At 33.5% G+C, this 13,084-nt stretch overlaps 1 protein-coding gene across 1 annotated transcript; it reads right to left on the reverse strand.

Moving 5' to 3' along the window:
* Positions 1-316: 316 nt before the first annotated feature.
* On the reverse strand, positions 317-547 carry CLUP02_16979 (uncharacterized protein; the record flags this gene model as incomplete). Its single annotated transcript, XM_049295896.1, has 1 exon — positions 317-547. A coding segment is annotated over one exon (231 nt), but the record flags the coding sequence as incomplete, so codon positions are not given.
* Positions 548-13,084: the final 12,537 nt, after the last annotated feature.

Raw genomic sequence — 13,084 nt, forward strand, 5'->3', positions numbered from 1 at the left:
TAGAAGTCGGGCTCTTATTACTTAAAATAGCGCTAAGCAAGGTCCCGTTACGGATTATTTATACGCGCTTTCTTTTAAGTTTGTATATTAATTTTCAAAAAAGAACGGCTTACGGCTAGTCTTAGAGTTAAGTAATATCCTCAAATATATTATAGCTTACGACTTTAATACTACCCCTATCGGTATATTATCGAGTATTAACAAAGTAAGCGTAGACTTCGAAACCCCCCTCTAAGTACGCTTAATTCCTAAAACTATAAAAGCTATAGTAAATATTACTACGACCCGTCGCTTACGTATATATCGTATACTTAGATTATAAGCTCCTATTTAATAATACCCTCCGAATTAAAAAGCTTATTAAGAGCGCTAACCCGGATATACTAATATATAGTTTATAAATACCTCGTAGGCCGTATATATACGTATTTACGATTTTAAATCGTAGCTTAGCGTCGTTAGTTATAGTAAATAGGGCGGAAATAGTATAAGTACCCGCGTACGTACTTACGAGGGCCAAGCTATTGTCCTCTAGCTTACGTAGTATTATATTTTAAAAAGTAGATTTACTAACGCCCACTTTAATTACTATACTAAACTATTAGAGAAAGGTATATATTGCCGCGGTAATCGCTTCGTTACTTTTATTATAAAGAGCGTACGACGCTATGTTCTGCGTATTTAAAATAGAGCTATAGCTAAGACTAAAAAGAACGAGCGTCGGCGCTTATACTTTTATTAATATCTCGACGTCCTATAGTATTATTAGCCCGGAAGCGACGGTAGCTAGAGTCTAGCTAACTAAGATCGGCTACTAGTAGTTATTAAATACCGTAATAAGTTAACCGGTAATAATAAATACTAGTACTAGTATAAATATAATAAAAAAGAGTATAACGCCGGTTTAGACTAAAGTAAACCCCTTAATATTTATAAAATATAAGGGCACGTAATATAGCTACCCGTATATTTATAGTTATTATTAGCGTATTATATTGCGCGCTTAGTATTATATCGCTCTTATTACGAGGCTTTAAATAGTATTATAAATATACGTTATAATAAAGCTAGCGGTTTAAAAAAGTCGGCGTTATAAAAACGGGGATATTACGAAATATAACTCGTAAATAATAATTAGCGCTATACCGACTACCCCGAGTAGTAATAATATAAAAGTACTAGCGCTACCCTAACTATAGCACAAACCTCCCTAAGAAACGGCTACTAATAATAAAGTAGCCGAGCTAATAAATATAACGTTCCCTAGCTAATCTATATCCTTAAGTTTTTTATATATTTTATTAGCTAGAGACGTAATATTAACGAGCTAGGGTACGAGAATAAATCTAGCTACGTAAAATAAGAATATAATATAAAAAATCTAACGCTATATTATATACTAAGTAATAACGCTACTTAGTATAAAACCGGTATAGTTACTTAATACTTATACTACCTAATTAAAAATAAATAGCGCGGTTAGTAAAAAAAAGAACGAGCTTAAAAGGGAGTATACTTATATTATACCGTACTACGTAAGCCGAACTAGTAAAGGGATAAAGTTAATAAAAATTAATAAGTATAAGACGATAATACTAATATTACTAATACTTTAAAAAGACCGCCCTATTAATATTAAGCTAATAGAACGCGATACGTAATAAAAACCCGTACTTAGAATAAAAAAAGTAACTAAGATAGTTAGGCATAGCCGTCAACCGAATATATAGCTTAGATCTACTATAAATAATATTAATATAGCGTTAGTTAAGAAGTACGCCGTACCTATTTAAAAGCCGTCGTACGTATTAAGCTCGAGGTCTATAATAATAGCCTATAACTATAAGTATACTAAGGATAGAAAGTATTTAAAAGGATATCGAACTTATAAAGAGGTTATAATAATATAAGTATTAAGGGCGACTATAAGTAATAATAAGGCGGCCGTTATTATAATAGCGAGATAATATTATAAGGGCTTTTATTAAGCTAGGTTTTAGCCGAGGGTATCCTCTCTTAGCTCTTTAAAATGAACGCTCTGCGGACGATAAATATACGGAAGTATATTAAAAAATAAAAGTAGAGGATTATATAAGAAGTACGGGTAAAGAATAACGTAAACTTATTAAGACGCAAATTTTAAGTCGAATCCAAAGGGCCTCTACCCTTATATAGTAAGAAGTAATATTAAAGTACCTACTTAGAAACGGAGACCGATAAGCAGCGGTAAAGGCGCTTTTAGTATTTAGATATTAGGCCTATTTATAATAAATAGCATATATATAATTATTACGAGGAGTTAAATAAAAGCCTATTTACGTTACAAATAAATAAGAAAAGCCGCTCCTAGTAATATAAATAGTAATATCCGGCGACTTTAAGAATACTTCTAGCGCAAGGCTTTAATAGTAAATTATAGATATAAGTTAGATAGCTAGAATATATAAAGCTTAATACGAGATCTAAATAGCTAACCGAAGCTTCGTTACGCTATATATTATTACTATAAACGATTATAAAATCTTTTATCGTCTTACTATATACCCTTTTACTTCTATAATATTAAAGATATTATAATGCGCTTTGCGGGTTATTTAGAAGCGTTACCCACTCGCCTCTCTTTAAGACGTAGGGGAGGCAATTTTAGAATACCCGCCGTAAGAAGCCTTTGAGCAAACCGAAGTACAATTATATATTATAAACGAATAGATTTATGTAATAAAGATCGTAGCTGATTCTGTTAATACCTTAGAATAAAGAGTGTTATTATTATTACGACTTTTTACTAGAGGTAAGTAAGTAAACGTCGATATAATCGCGGAGTATCTTCGCTTATTATAGCCGGCTTATCTATCTTTCTACTTTAATAATCTAATAATCTTTATGTTTAACGATATAAAAATAGCTACGAGGCTTTTTAATACTATTACGCTTATTTTATATAATTACGAAGGGGTATAGTTCGCGGCTATTACTTATGCAAATTACGTATAGTTATACGGAGTATAGGCTAAAAGTAGCTCGAAATTAGAGTAATAAGCCTAAGCCTTATTTCCTAGCCGTACGATCTATTTCTCTAAGCTACTTATTATAATACTAGATAAGAATACCGGAGTATTAATATTACTAAGCTTATAAATACTAACCGGCGGGGGTATACTTATATTATATACCGACGCCGCCTTCTTACGAAATTTACGAGTACGAATATATATAGAGCTTTTAACCTAGAACTTAGATACTAAGGACGCTAATATTTCTAAGCGGCTTTAGTAAGTATAACTAAAATACTCTACCTTTTTTAACGAAGCGTTTATATATAAAGAAACTTTGCTATTACTAGTCGGCTTAACTTTTATAGTTAATATAGGGAGTATTATTGGTCCGTTTATATTTAGTACCTCTCCCTCGCTATCTCGGCTATTTTTACCTATTAAAGAAGGGCCCCTTTTAATAAGATAAGGCTTAAGCGAGACTACTTATACGTTACCTAAAGATCTATACGGTCTATTGTTATCTTTACGTATAGTTAGCCCCTCTTTTAAAATAACCAAACTACGTAGCGGTCTTATTTTTAATACGAGGATTTATTAAACTTTATACTTAATATTACCTCCTATACCGCCCCTTATACTAAAAGAATATAGAACTATTCTTAATATACTTAGCGAGGCCATAGCCTTTTACTAGAGCTCTTACTTATTAAGAAATACTAAACTAATAATAATATAGTTAACTATTAAGAGCGGCTCTAAGAGCGAGTTCTACTACCGTTATATTAGTTTACTATTTTATAAGGAGATAGCCCGCCTTAATAGCGATTATAAGGTCGCCCTACGTTTAAAAACTAGTATTACTAAGCGTAAAATCGGAGAAATAAGGCGTTACTAGTCGGACTTTTAGATTTAATACGATATTTATAATTTGCACCGCGACTAGGGGCCGGGTCGATTTATACTTCTTTATGCACTACTAGAGGGCTTTTAAGTAAGGTAAAGAAGTAAAATAGAGTAATAAGTATAGCTTAGAAAAGTTTATAAACAGCTCTAAGATAATTACGACCCCTTATTAAGATATTTAGACGTTACTAAAGAGCTATGTACCACTTTAGTTTACGTAAAACTCCTATACGAAAGATTAATAATTAACGATTACTACCTTGAGGCATATTAAGTAATATTAGAGCCGGAGTTTATTACTTATATAAGCCTTAGTCCCCGACTAGTTATACCGATATTAAAATTAAGAACCCGTTAATACGCGCTATATATTATTTATAAAACGCGTAGGTAGTAGTAATAAAAGAAATAAGGAGTAAGGCGTTTATAAAATCTAACGTAGTTAACGTTTTATATACTCGGTTATAAACGTCCTATATAGCTTAATTGAATTATATATAGTCTATATAGTACGGGTCTAGTATATAATAAGCTATAAATTCCGGATCCTTTATCTATCCGTTCGTTTTTTAGCTACGTATAGTAATATAATAGCTATCTATTAATAAGTATGCGACATAGGGAAGAAGCTCACAGAGGCTAATTACTATTAGGGTCTAAAAAAGGAATTATTAAAATCTACCCTTCCCTCGAGGTATACTACTAGCGCTCTATATATACCTAAGCTACTCTTTTATTACTTAGTCCCCCTCTTTATACCCCCCTAAGCTATCCCTTAACTAACGAGGCCTAATTAGTAAGGCCTAATAGGGTGCTCCCTCCCCTAGGCTTCGTCCTAAAGCCTATTTATAGTTTATATACGCTACGTTAATCCCTTACTTAGGAGGTCCTTAGATATACGGTACGAGGGTAGGTATAGGTAGCGCCCGTTAGCCCGAGTATAGACCCCTTATTCTAAATAATAGCCCTATAATCCTATACTTAAGTCGCTCTTATTTATAGGCCGTCCTTACGACCGCTAGTACCTAGGCAGTCGTCGCCCCACTTTTATTTACTAATATTAACCCCTTTCTAAGCTACTATAATTCCGAATTCTTTTTCTCTTTTTTTATCCGTAGTTATCTTTTTTATATATAGTCTTTTATTTTTATTAACGTTTACGCTACTCCCTTATTATATAGATATTATAGCTAACGAATATCTCCTAGATCCCTATTCTCGTATACTCCCCGTGCCTAAGTAAGTTTTTTTTAAAGTCGTTCCGTAGTTATTATTAACTCGTTTTAGTATAACTATAGCCCCTAATTATAATATTACTATTATTAGTAGCGGAACGGTCGTTAGCGCTACGAGTGCGCTTAGTAGCGGCCGCGGTAGTAGTCTATTTAAAAAGCCTAATATCCCCTTTACTTACCCTAACCTCGTACGTATATTACTACTTATATATTACTTATACTAACCGTTATAAACTCCTATTAAAAAGAAAAAGAAGGCGAACGCTAAGAAGATCGGGGTCGGCTAGGTACGCCCGCTCCCCTACCCCGCTTATATTATATATAAAGCGCTCGATCTAAAAGCTAACTATTATAATTAGCTAAGTTAGTAATTTATAGCCCCTAGTTCGCTCCTTTATTTAATACTTCTCTAGGATTTAGCGTACGTTATATTAAATATACTGCGCAGAACTATTTTTATAAAAATATAGTAAGCGCTTAGTACTATTACTACTCCGTCGCTTCTCTTAAGTATTATATTAATAACGTCTTAGGTCCCTAAGTCCGCGGAATCTATAGTACGAACCTTTTAAAGTATTATACTCGCCTCTAATAGCGACGTTTATAATTCGGAGGTTTATTACTCTATTATCGCTCTATTATTACTATTACTTAGGTTATTAATATTACTCTATAGCTTTAGTAAACTTACTAAATCGCTATTAATAATACGCAAAGGGTACTTAAGCGCGTTAGTAAGGAGGCCCGCTCGACCCCCGTTATTAATAATAACGACGATAAGGTAGCTATAAGCTCCTCCTATACTACGTCTTCGTTTTATAACGATATTATAATTACACTACTTCGTACTATTCGTAATAAAGTACGCCGCTTTAATAATATTCTAGCTAGTATATAGTCGCCCCGCCTACGCTTTATATTTATAGCTAATTATTTATAAATTCGCTAATAATAAGGAGATTTTTTCTTTTATAACGACCCCTAAGATAATAGCTAGGGCGGCCCTTTTACGCATAAGGGCGGTCCCTTTATAAATAAGGGCGGTCCTTTTGCGCGTTATAAAAATTAAGGAAACGGTTAATAATTAGCGCGTTTATACTACTTAGTTATAGCTATATAGCCCCCTTTTTTCGTCGTTAGTAGCTAGTTCGCTACGTTATTAGGCTCTTTAGGAGCTAGGGCGCGCTACCTAATTAAAACTCGTTTTTTATATATACTAATTAACGCTACGTCTTCGATATGCCTAGCTAGCTCTTACGTATCTTCGTCGCTACTATATCCCTTTTACTAAATTAGGTATTATCGCCTCCTCTTTAGCCCTCTATATTATATAATATTTTTTTTTTCGTAAAGTAGCTCCCCGTCTATATCCCTAATAAGTAAGGGCTTCTAAAGGGCTTCCTCGCGGTATCGATATAGCTTAAGTAAGGATATATAGAATATATTATATATTCTATACTACGTCAGTACGTTTAGTTAGTAAGCGACCCCCGCCGTTCTAATTATTAATTTAACTTCGAATAGGCCTAGATACTTATTAACTAACTTCTAGCTAAGACGCTACTTCTTAATATTTTTTGTAATAATAGTACCTAGTTACTTACTTTATACGATATATTTATCTTAGCTTTATTAGCTTATTACTTATACGTCTCGCGTGCTTTTTATATAAGGGGTTATAGAGCTTTTTAATTAGCTCGTAGTTAGGCCGCACGCTTCTTAGCTAAGATATTTTATATACTATCTCGAGTCCCCGTTAAAATCGATATAGGGTACGTAAGTAAGAACCCGAGTAGGGCCTTAGTAAGCGCTTTACGGATTACTAAGTACTAGGCGTTATTATATATAAACTTAGCTAGGTAAAGACGCTATACTTAATTTAATTAGTCCTAAGTATAGAAGTAGCGAAGGTACTGCTCTAAGTATTAGTTTTACTATTCTATTTAACTATCCGTTTACGGGTAGAACGCGGTACTAAGATACTTTTTTATTACTAAAAAGTAGTAGAGATAAGTCTAAAACTTACTTATAAATAACGACCCCCTATTAGAAACGATCCCTTTAGGTATTCTAAACTTAGTAAAGATTTTTACGAATAGGAGGTTTGCGAATCCCTAGGTTATAAGGGTCGTCCTCGTAATAATATAAATACTATATTTTATAAATCGGTTTACTACGATAAGTACTACGTCGTAGGGGCGCCTCCCGATTAGCGTAGTTAATATAAATAAGCCCGTAATAAAGTCTAGCGATATCTCCTATTATAGCCTAACTAAGGTAAGTAGGGGGCATAGTAAGTTATACGGCTTATAATAACGAGGCTTCGTCCGCTAGTATACTATATAAGTATTAATATAACTTTTTATATCCCTACTCACTCTATCTTAGTAATAGTAGCGTTTTAGTAGCGCTATTATCCGCTTTATATTATAATATCCCGCCGTAGGTATATTATAATATACTTTAATAACCTTCCTCTTTAGCCCCTTATATAGCAGTATATAAGCGCAGCCGCCGTAATATAGTAGCCCTTTAAAATCGTATACCTAGCTCTATTATTACTTTTTTTTAGCTAAGTAAGGCCGTCGGTTCCTCTTAGTTTACTACCTATTTTTTATAAAAGCGTCCTTTTATTAGGCAGCCCATAATCGACCTATTATTAATAACCCCTTTTTATTAAATACTATTTTAGGTACTCTTATTACGTTAAAGTCCTATAAAACGAGCAGCTTGCGATCTATAGTTTTAGTAATAGGCTTAAGTAGCTCTCTAAGTACTATATTATAACTTTAACGCCCTAGGCTCGTAGCCCTATTATACCTCTTAAAGTGCTCCTCGGAGTTCCCTCGAGCCGGAGCTCTTAACCTCTTTTACTTATTTTTCTATACTACTACTAGTTCCGTTTCTAAAATACTTACTATTTCTTTTACTTAAGAGCCGCTCCCGCGGCTCGTCCTTATATACTTTATTACTACGACTTTAAGGGGCTCTTATATATTTCTAGCGTTATAGAGGTCTTTTTTTATTTTTAATAATAGCTCCTTTACTCCGTTATCGTTACTACTTTTACTATAGTTAGGTCTTTATAATAGTTTATCCACTAGGTTCTTTATACCTAGCTTAAACCTAATCTCGATATTAAATATTACGAGTTCGTTTAGCTAGCGTAGCTATCTCCCGTTTAGTCTTTTTTTTATATTTAAGAACTATAAGTTAAAATAATTTATAAATACTACGACCTAATCTCGGCTATAAGCGAGGTAGTATCGCTAGTTCTTTAATACGTTTACGATAGCTAATAGCTCTACGTCTCTTATACTATAGCGGCTCTCTATATCCGTTAATTTCCTCGATTTATAAGTAATTAAGTACTAATTATTTTTAAATAATTACGTAATTACTAAGCCGATAGCTCGAGCTAAAGCGTCTATTTATAACCGTGTGGGTAAAATAGGGTCGAAATATTATAATATTAGCGCGTTAGTAAATGCTACTAATAGCTTTTTAAACAACTCTACGGCTAGTATTAGTAGCTCTAATTATCCTAGTTTTGCCTTCTTTAGTAAGTTTATTAGAGGTGCCGTTATTTTAGCATAGTTATTAATAAATTTATAGTAGAACCCCGTGAATTTAAGGAACGTCTATATATTTTTAACGCTCTTTAAAAGTAGCTAATTTGCTATAGCTTCGGTGCGCGCGGGTTTTATTTTTATACCTTCGTTAAATACGATATACCCTAAGAATCCTATACGCGATATATAGAACTCGTATTTACTACTATTTAGATATAGGTTCTATTACCGTAGTTTTTATAATACGCTACGTACGTGCTCTTTATATACTACGTAGTTATTACTATATATTAGGATATTATCTAGGTATACGATATAGATAGTATCGACTAGGCCGCTTAGAACGTTATTAATATACGCTTAGAAAGTCGCGGGCGCGTTAGTTAGCCCGAAAGGTACGACTAAGTACTCGAACTACCCGTATTTAGTACGAAAAGCCGTCTTCTACTTATCGCCCTCGGCTATACGTATACGATAGTACGCGTTCTTAAGGTCTAGCTTTATAAAAATAGAAGTATTAAATAGTCTATTTAGTATCTCTTTAATTAGCGGTAGTAGCGTTCTATCTTTTTATATAATCTTATTAATCGCTCTATAGTTAACGTAAAGTCGTAGCTCTCCTCTTTTTTTAAGTATAAAGAGGATAGGTGCTCTTACCGGGCTTATAAAGGGGCATATCTAGCCCCTAGCCTCTACTTTTATTAAATAGTTATATAGGATCTCGAGCTTATAGTTCGATAGTAAGTAAATAGGTCCCTAGGGAATAGGCGCTACGTTATTTAGCTTAATACGGTAGTCGTACGGTACTCTATTTAGTAACAAAATAGCCTTCTTTTTTAAAAATAAGTCGTTAAAGTCTTAGTAACGTAGCTTTTAGTCCTCGGCTACGCTTACTAATACTACGTTACTATTTATAGCTAGGTTAATTATAATATACGCGAGTATTACCGAAACTAAGTCGTCTAGTAGCCCCTTTTTTAAGGCGTCTAAGCGGATATATCGTTCGTAAATTAGATACTACTACTTTTTTTATTTTTAACTAATTAGCGGGTCGATATCCTCTAACTAAGGGAAACCGAGGATAAGCGTAAGTACTATAATATCGGCTATTACGAAGCGATATAGCTATATTTCCGTTACGTAGTCGCTATCGGTAATTCGAAGCCGTAAGTAATAGTTTCTTAGTATCTCTATCTATTTACCCTCGACGTTTAGTAGTTACGGTAATAGGTAAATTCGTAAATTAGCATTAAAGTTATTAAGTAGCCCGATACTAACTACGTTCCCTTTTACTCCCGAATCGATAAGGGCGCTTAGCTTCTTTTATATATAGTTTAGGTATATATAAGTCGGGACGTCTAAGCGCCGCCCTTATTAATCGCTAGCTACTCTTTTTACTAAGATAATATTCGAGCTTATTATTAGTCCGCGTTACTTAGCTAGGGCGAGGTCTAATTAATAGCTAGCGGCCTTATGCCCCTTTTAGTTATATTTATAATATATAACGCTCGAGTAGCTATTAGCGAGGTGCCCGGTTTTACTATAGTTATAGTACTACTAATACTACTCCCGTAGTTATGGGCAATCCCTTATAATATAGCTAGTCTTTTTATAATTATAATACGTAGTATCCTTACTAAGCGAGTTACGGCGTGTTCCTTACGTATTTAACTTATTAGCGCCCCGGTATCTTCTTACTAGCTCGTTTAAGTTTAAATTAGAATATTACCTAGGGGACGTTCGTAGGCTCTTTACTAATAGCGAGGATTATTTAATACGTCTTATTAATAATACTAACTATAAGCGAGTCTATAGAAGTTCTATTTATAATACTATTACGAGGTATAGTTCGGGCCGTAGCTTATTTATTAGCGTAGAGATCCTCTATTTTTTTATTAGGATATATTCTAATTCTATCTCGAGCTTATTAATATGGCTAACGAACTTATCGACTTTCTCTTTTTAGCCTTACGAGGCGCTATTTAGTTATATACTTATTACTATTCCTTAGCTAGCGGGATCAGATAAGTTATTTTATAAGAAGGTTTCTAATTCTTTTTATATAACCTAGTCTATTATAAAACTGGGGGTCCTTTAGTAGTTAAAGATATAGTATATCTAGGAGGTTTTTATATTACTACTTAAGTAGCTAACCGTATATACTACTTTATTACGGTCTATTCTTATTTATTAAGCCTATAGGTCGAAGTAATAATAATAATTAAAGAGGAAGCTCTATAGATCCCGTACCGATTTATTAATATATAATAAGTTAGAGAGGGATAGCGGTCTAAACGTAGACGTTCTACTTACGGCGCTTATTTAAGTTAGGAGGGAGCTAGTAAATAGGGGCTTAAATAGTACGAACTCGTCGCTTTATCGTCGCTCGAGCAGCGTTTTAAATACGGCTTTATTTATCGAACTATCCTTAGTCCGGGGGTTTACGTTTCCGTTTATATTAAAGCTAACGTCCGAGGCTACTATAGCTAAGACCGTAGCCCTTAGCGCGGGGGCCGGGCTATTTAAAGAGCTCTATAAGCGTTCTAAATCTACTCGTCTTTTATATAAGCGCTCTTTATACGTTACGATAAGGATTTCTTTTTTTAATTATCGTTCTTATTCTTATAGTTCTACTAGCCTATTACTTATCGTTTAGTTTAGGTATTAATAAGTAAAAGTAAGAGGTTCGCTATTTTATTTAAAATTCGTTAATACTCTTAATAATACGGTCTTTTTACGTTACCGCTACGTTAATAATCCTATTACGCTTCGTTTTTATATCGTTTACTAAGGAGGAGGCGACTCTAGGGGGTCCGATAAAAAAGAGTCGTTTTTTTTTTATTATTATAGCGCCGACTACGCTCTCTTACTACGTCTCGTTCTTATTAATATTTTAAGCTTTTAGCCTAGTCCCCTTTATAAGTAGAGATTTTAAACTATTAATAAGTATATAATATAGGGAAGAAGCTTATAGAGGCTAACTACTATTAGGGTCTAAAAGAGGAATTACTAAAATCTACCCTTTTCTTAAGGTATATTACTAGCGCTCTATATATACCTAAGCTACTTTTTTATTACTTAGTCCCCCTTTTTATACCCCCCTAAGCTATCCCTTAACTAACGAGGCCTAACCGGCGAGGCCTAATACTATCTAAACCTACTCTACCTCGCTACCTAAATAGGAAAGTAAGAAACGACTTTAATAGCATCTTAGTTTATATATTAGTACATATCGAGAGCTTATTAATACTTTTTATAGTATTTAACGAAAGTTACCTAGTAGGACTTCTAAATATTAGCACGTCCCTAGAAATCTATAAGTATATACGGTAAATATTCCTTATATACGAATATATATATAGATTTCTAGACTACTCTAGGCCTTAGCTATAAAGTAAATTAATATAGTCTTAGCGAGTTCGTATAGTATATATATATACGCCCGTTATCTCTTAGACTTACGATTCGGCTTCGGATACTCGTTATCCTCGTTCTTACGCCCCTTCCTCTAGTATTATAATTTCTAAGATTATTATAGCCCTATATATCGTCTTAATACTAATTATACTTATAGTAACCGTTAGGACTTTGTAAAATAAAGCGAACGAGAAAGAGGGAATAGTATAGATTTAGGTATATAACTTATTATATTAATAATACGGTACTAACGGTAGCGAAGCTATATAAATAAGTAAAGCGCTTCGTTTAGGTCCCTAACTTAGTTAGGTTTATTATTATAGCGGTATAAAGTACCGTAGTTAGCGTAGTTATTATTATAATCGTATTAAGTAAATCCTTAGTCGCTACTAGTCTACCGTTTAGTATATTAATAAGTACTAAATACGCGTACGTAGTTTCGGATTGCGCCGCGATTCTTAACTACGCTTTTTATTTGATATAAAACCTAGCCGCGATTATCCCTTTATTTAAGGAGATCGAATAGCTATAGAAATTAGTAAAAAAATACCCTAACCTAGAGACCGTTTTGTTCGCCGGGCTCGGCTTAGTTTTAGTATCGACTATATTACTACTTACTAGTCTTAAGTTTAGGCTACTTCGCTTTATATCGCTAGGGCTAGACGTTATTACCGTCGTCCTCTTTATAATAATAACGGCTTATACGGTCTCTTTTTATAAGATATCTTAGGCTATAGTAGACCTACTTAGAGTTAAAGCGAGTAAAGGGGATATTTATAGAGTATTTATTATAAATTTATTACTATATTTAATTATAATTACGCTCGCTCTCGCGTAGACTATATTATAAAAAAGGGATCGAGATACTAAGGGGTTTTGGTAGGTAATATACGACTTTTTCTTTTAGTTAAACCGAGCGCCTTTTGTATATAATACTAAATAAGAGACGGTAGATAAGGGA

This window comes from Colletotrichum lupini, chromosome 9 (genome assembly GCF_023278565.1).
Source record: "Colletotrichum lupini chromosome 9, complete sequence".
In the NCBI taxonomy this organism is placed as follows: domain Eukaryota; kingdom Fungi; phylum Ascomycota; class Sordariomycetes; order Glomerellales; family Glomerellaceae; genus Colletotrichum; species Colletotrichum lupini.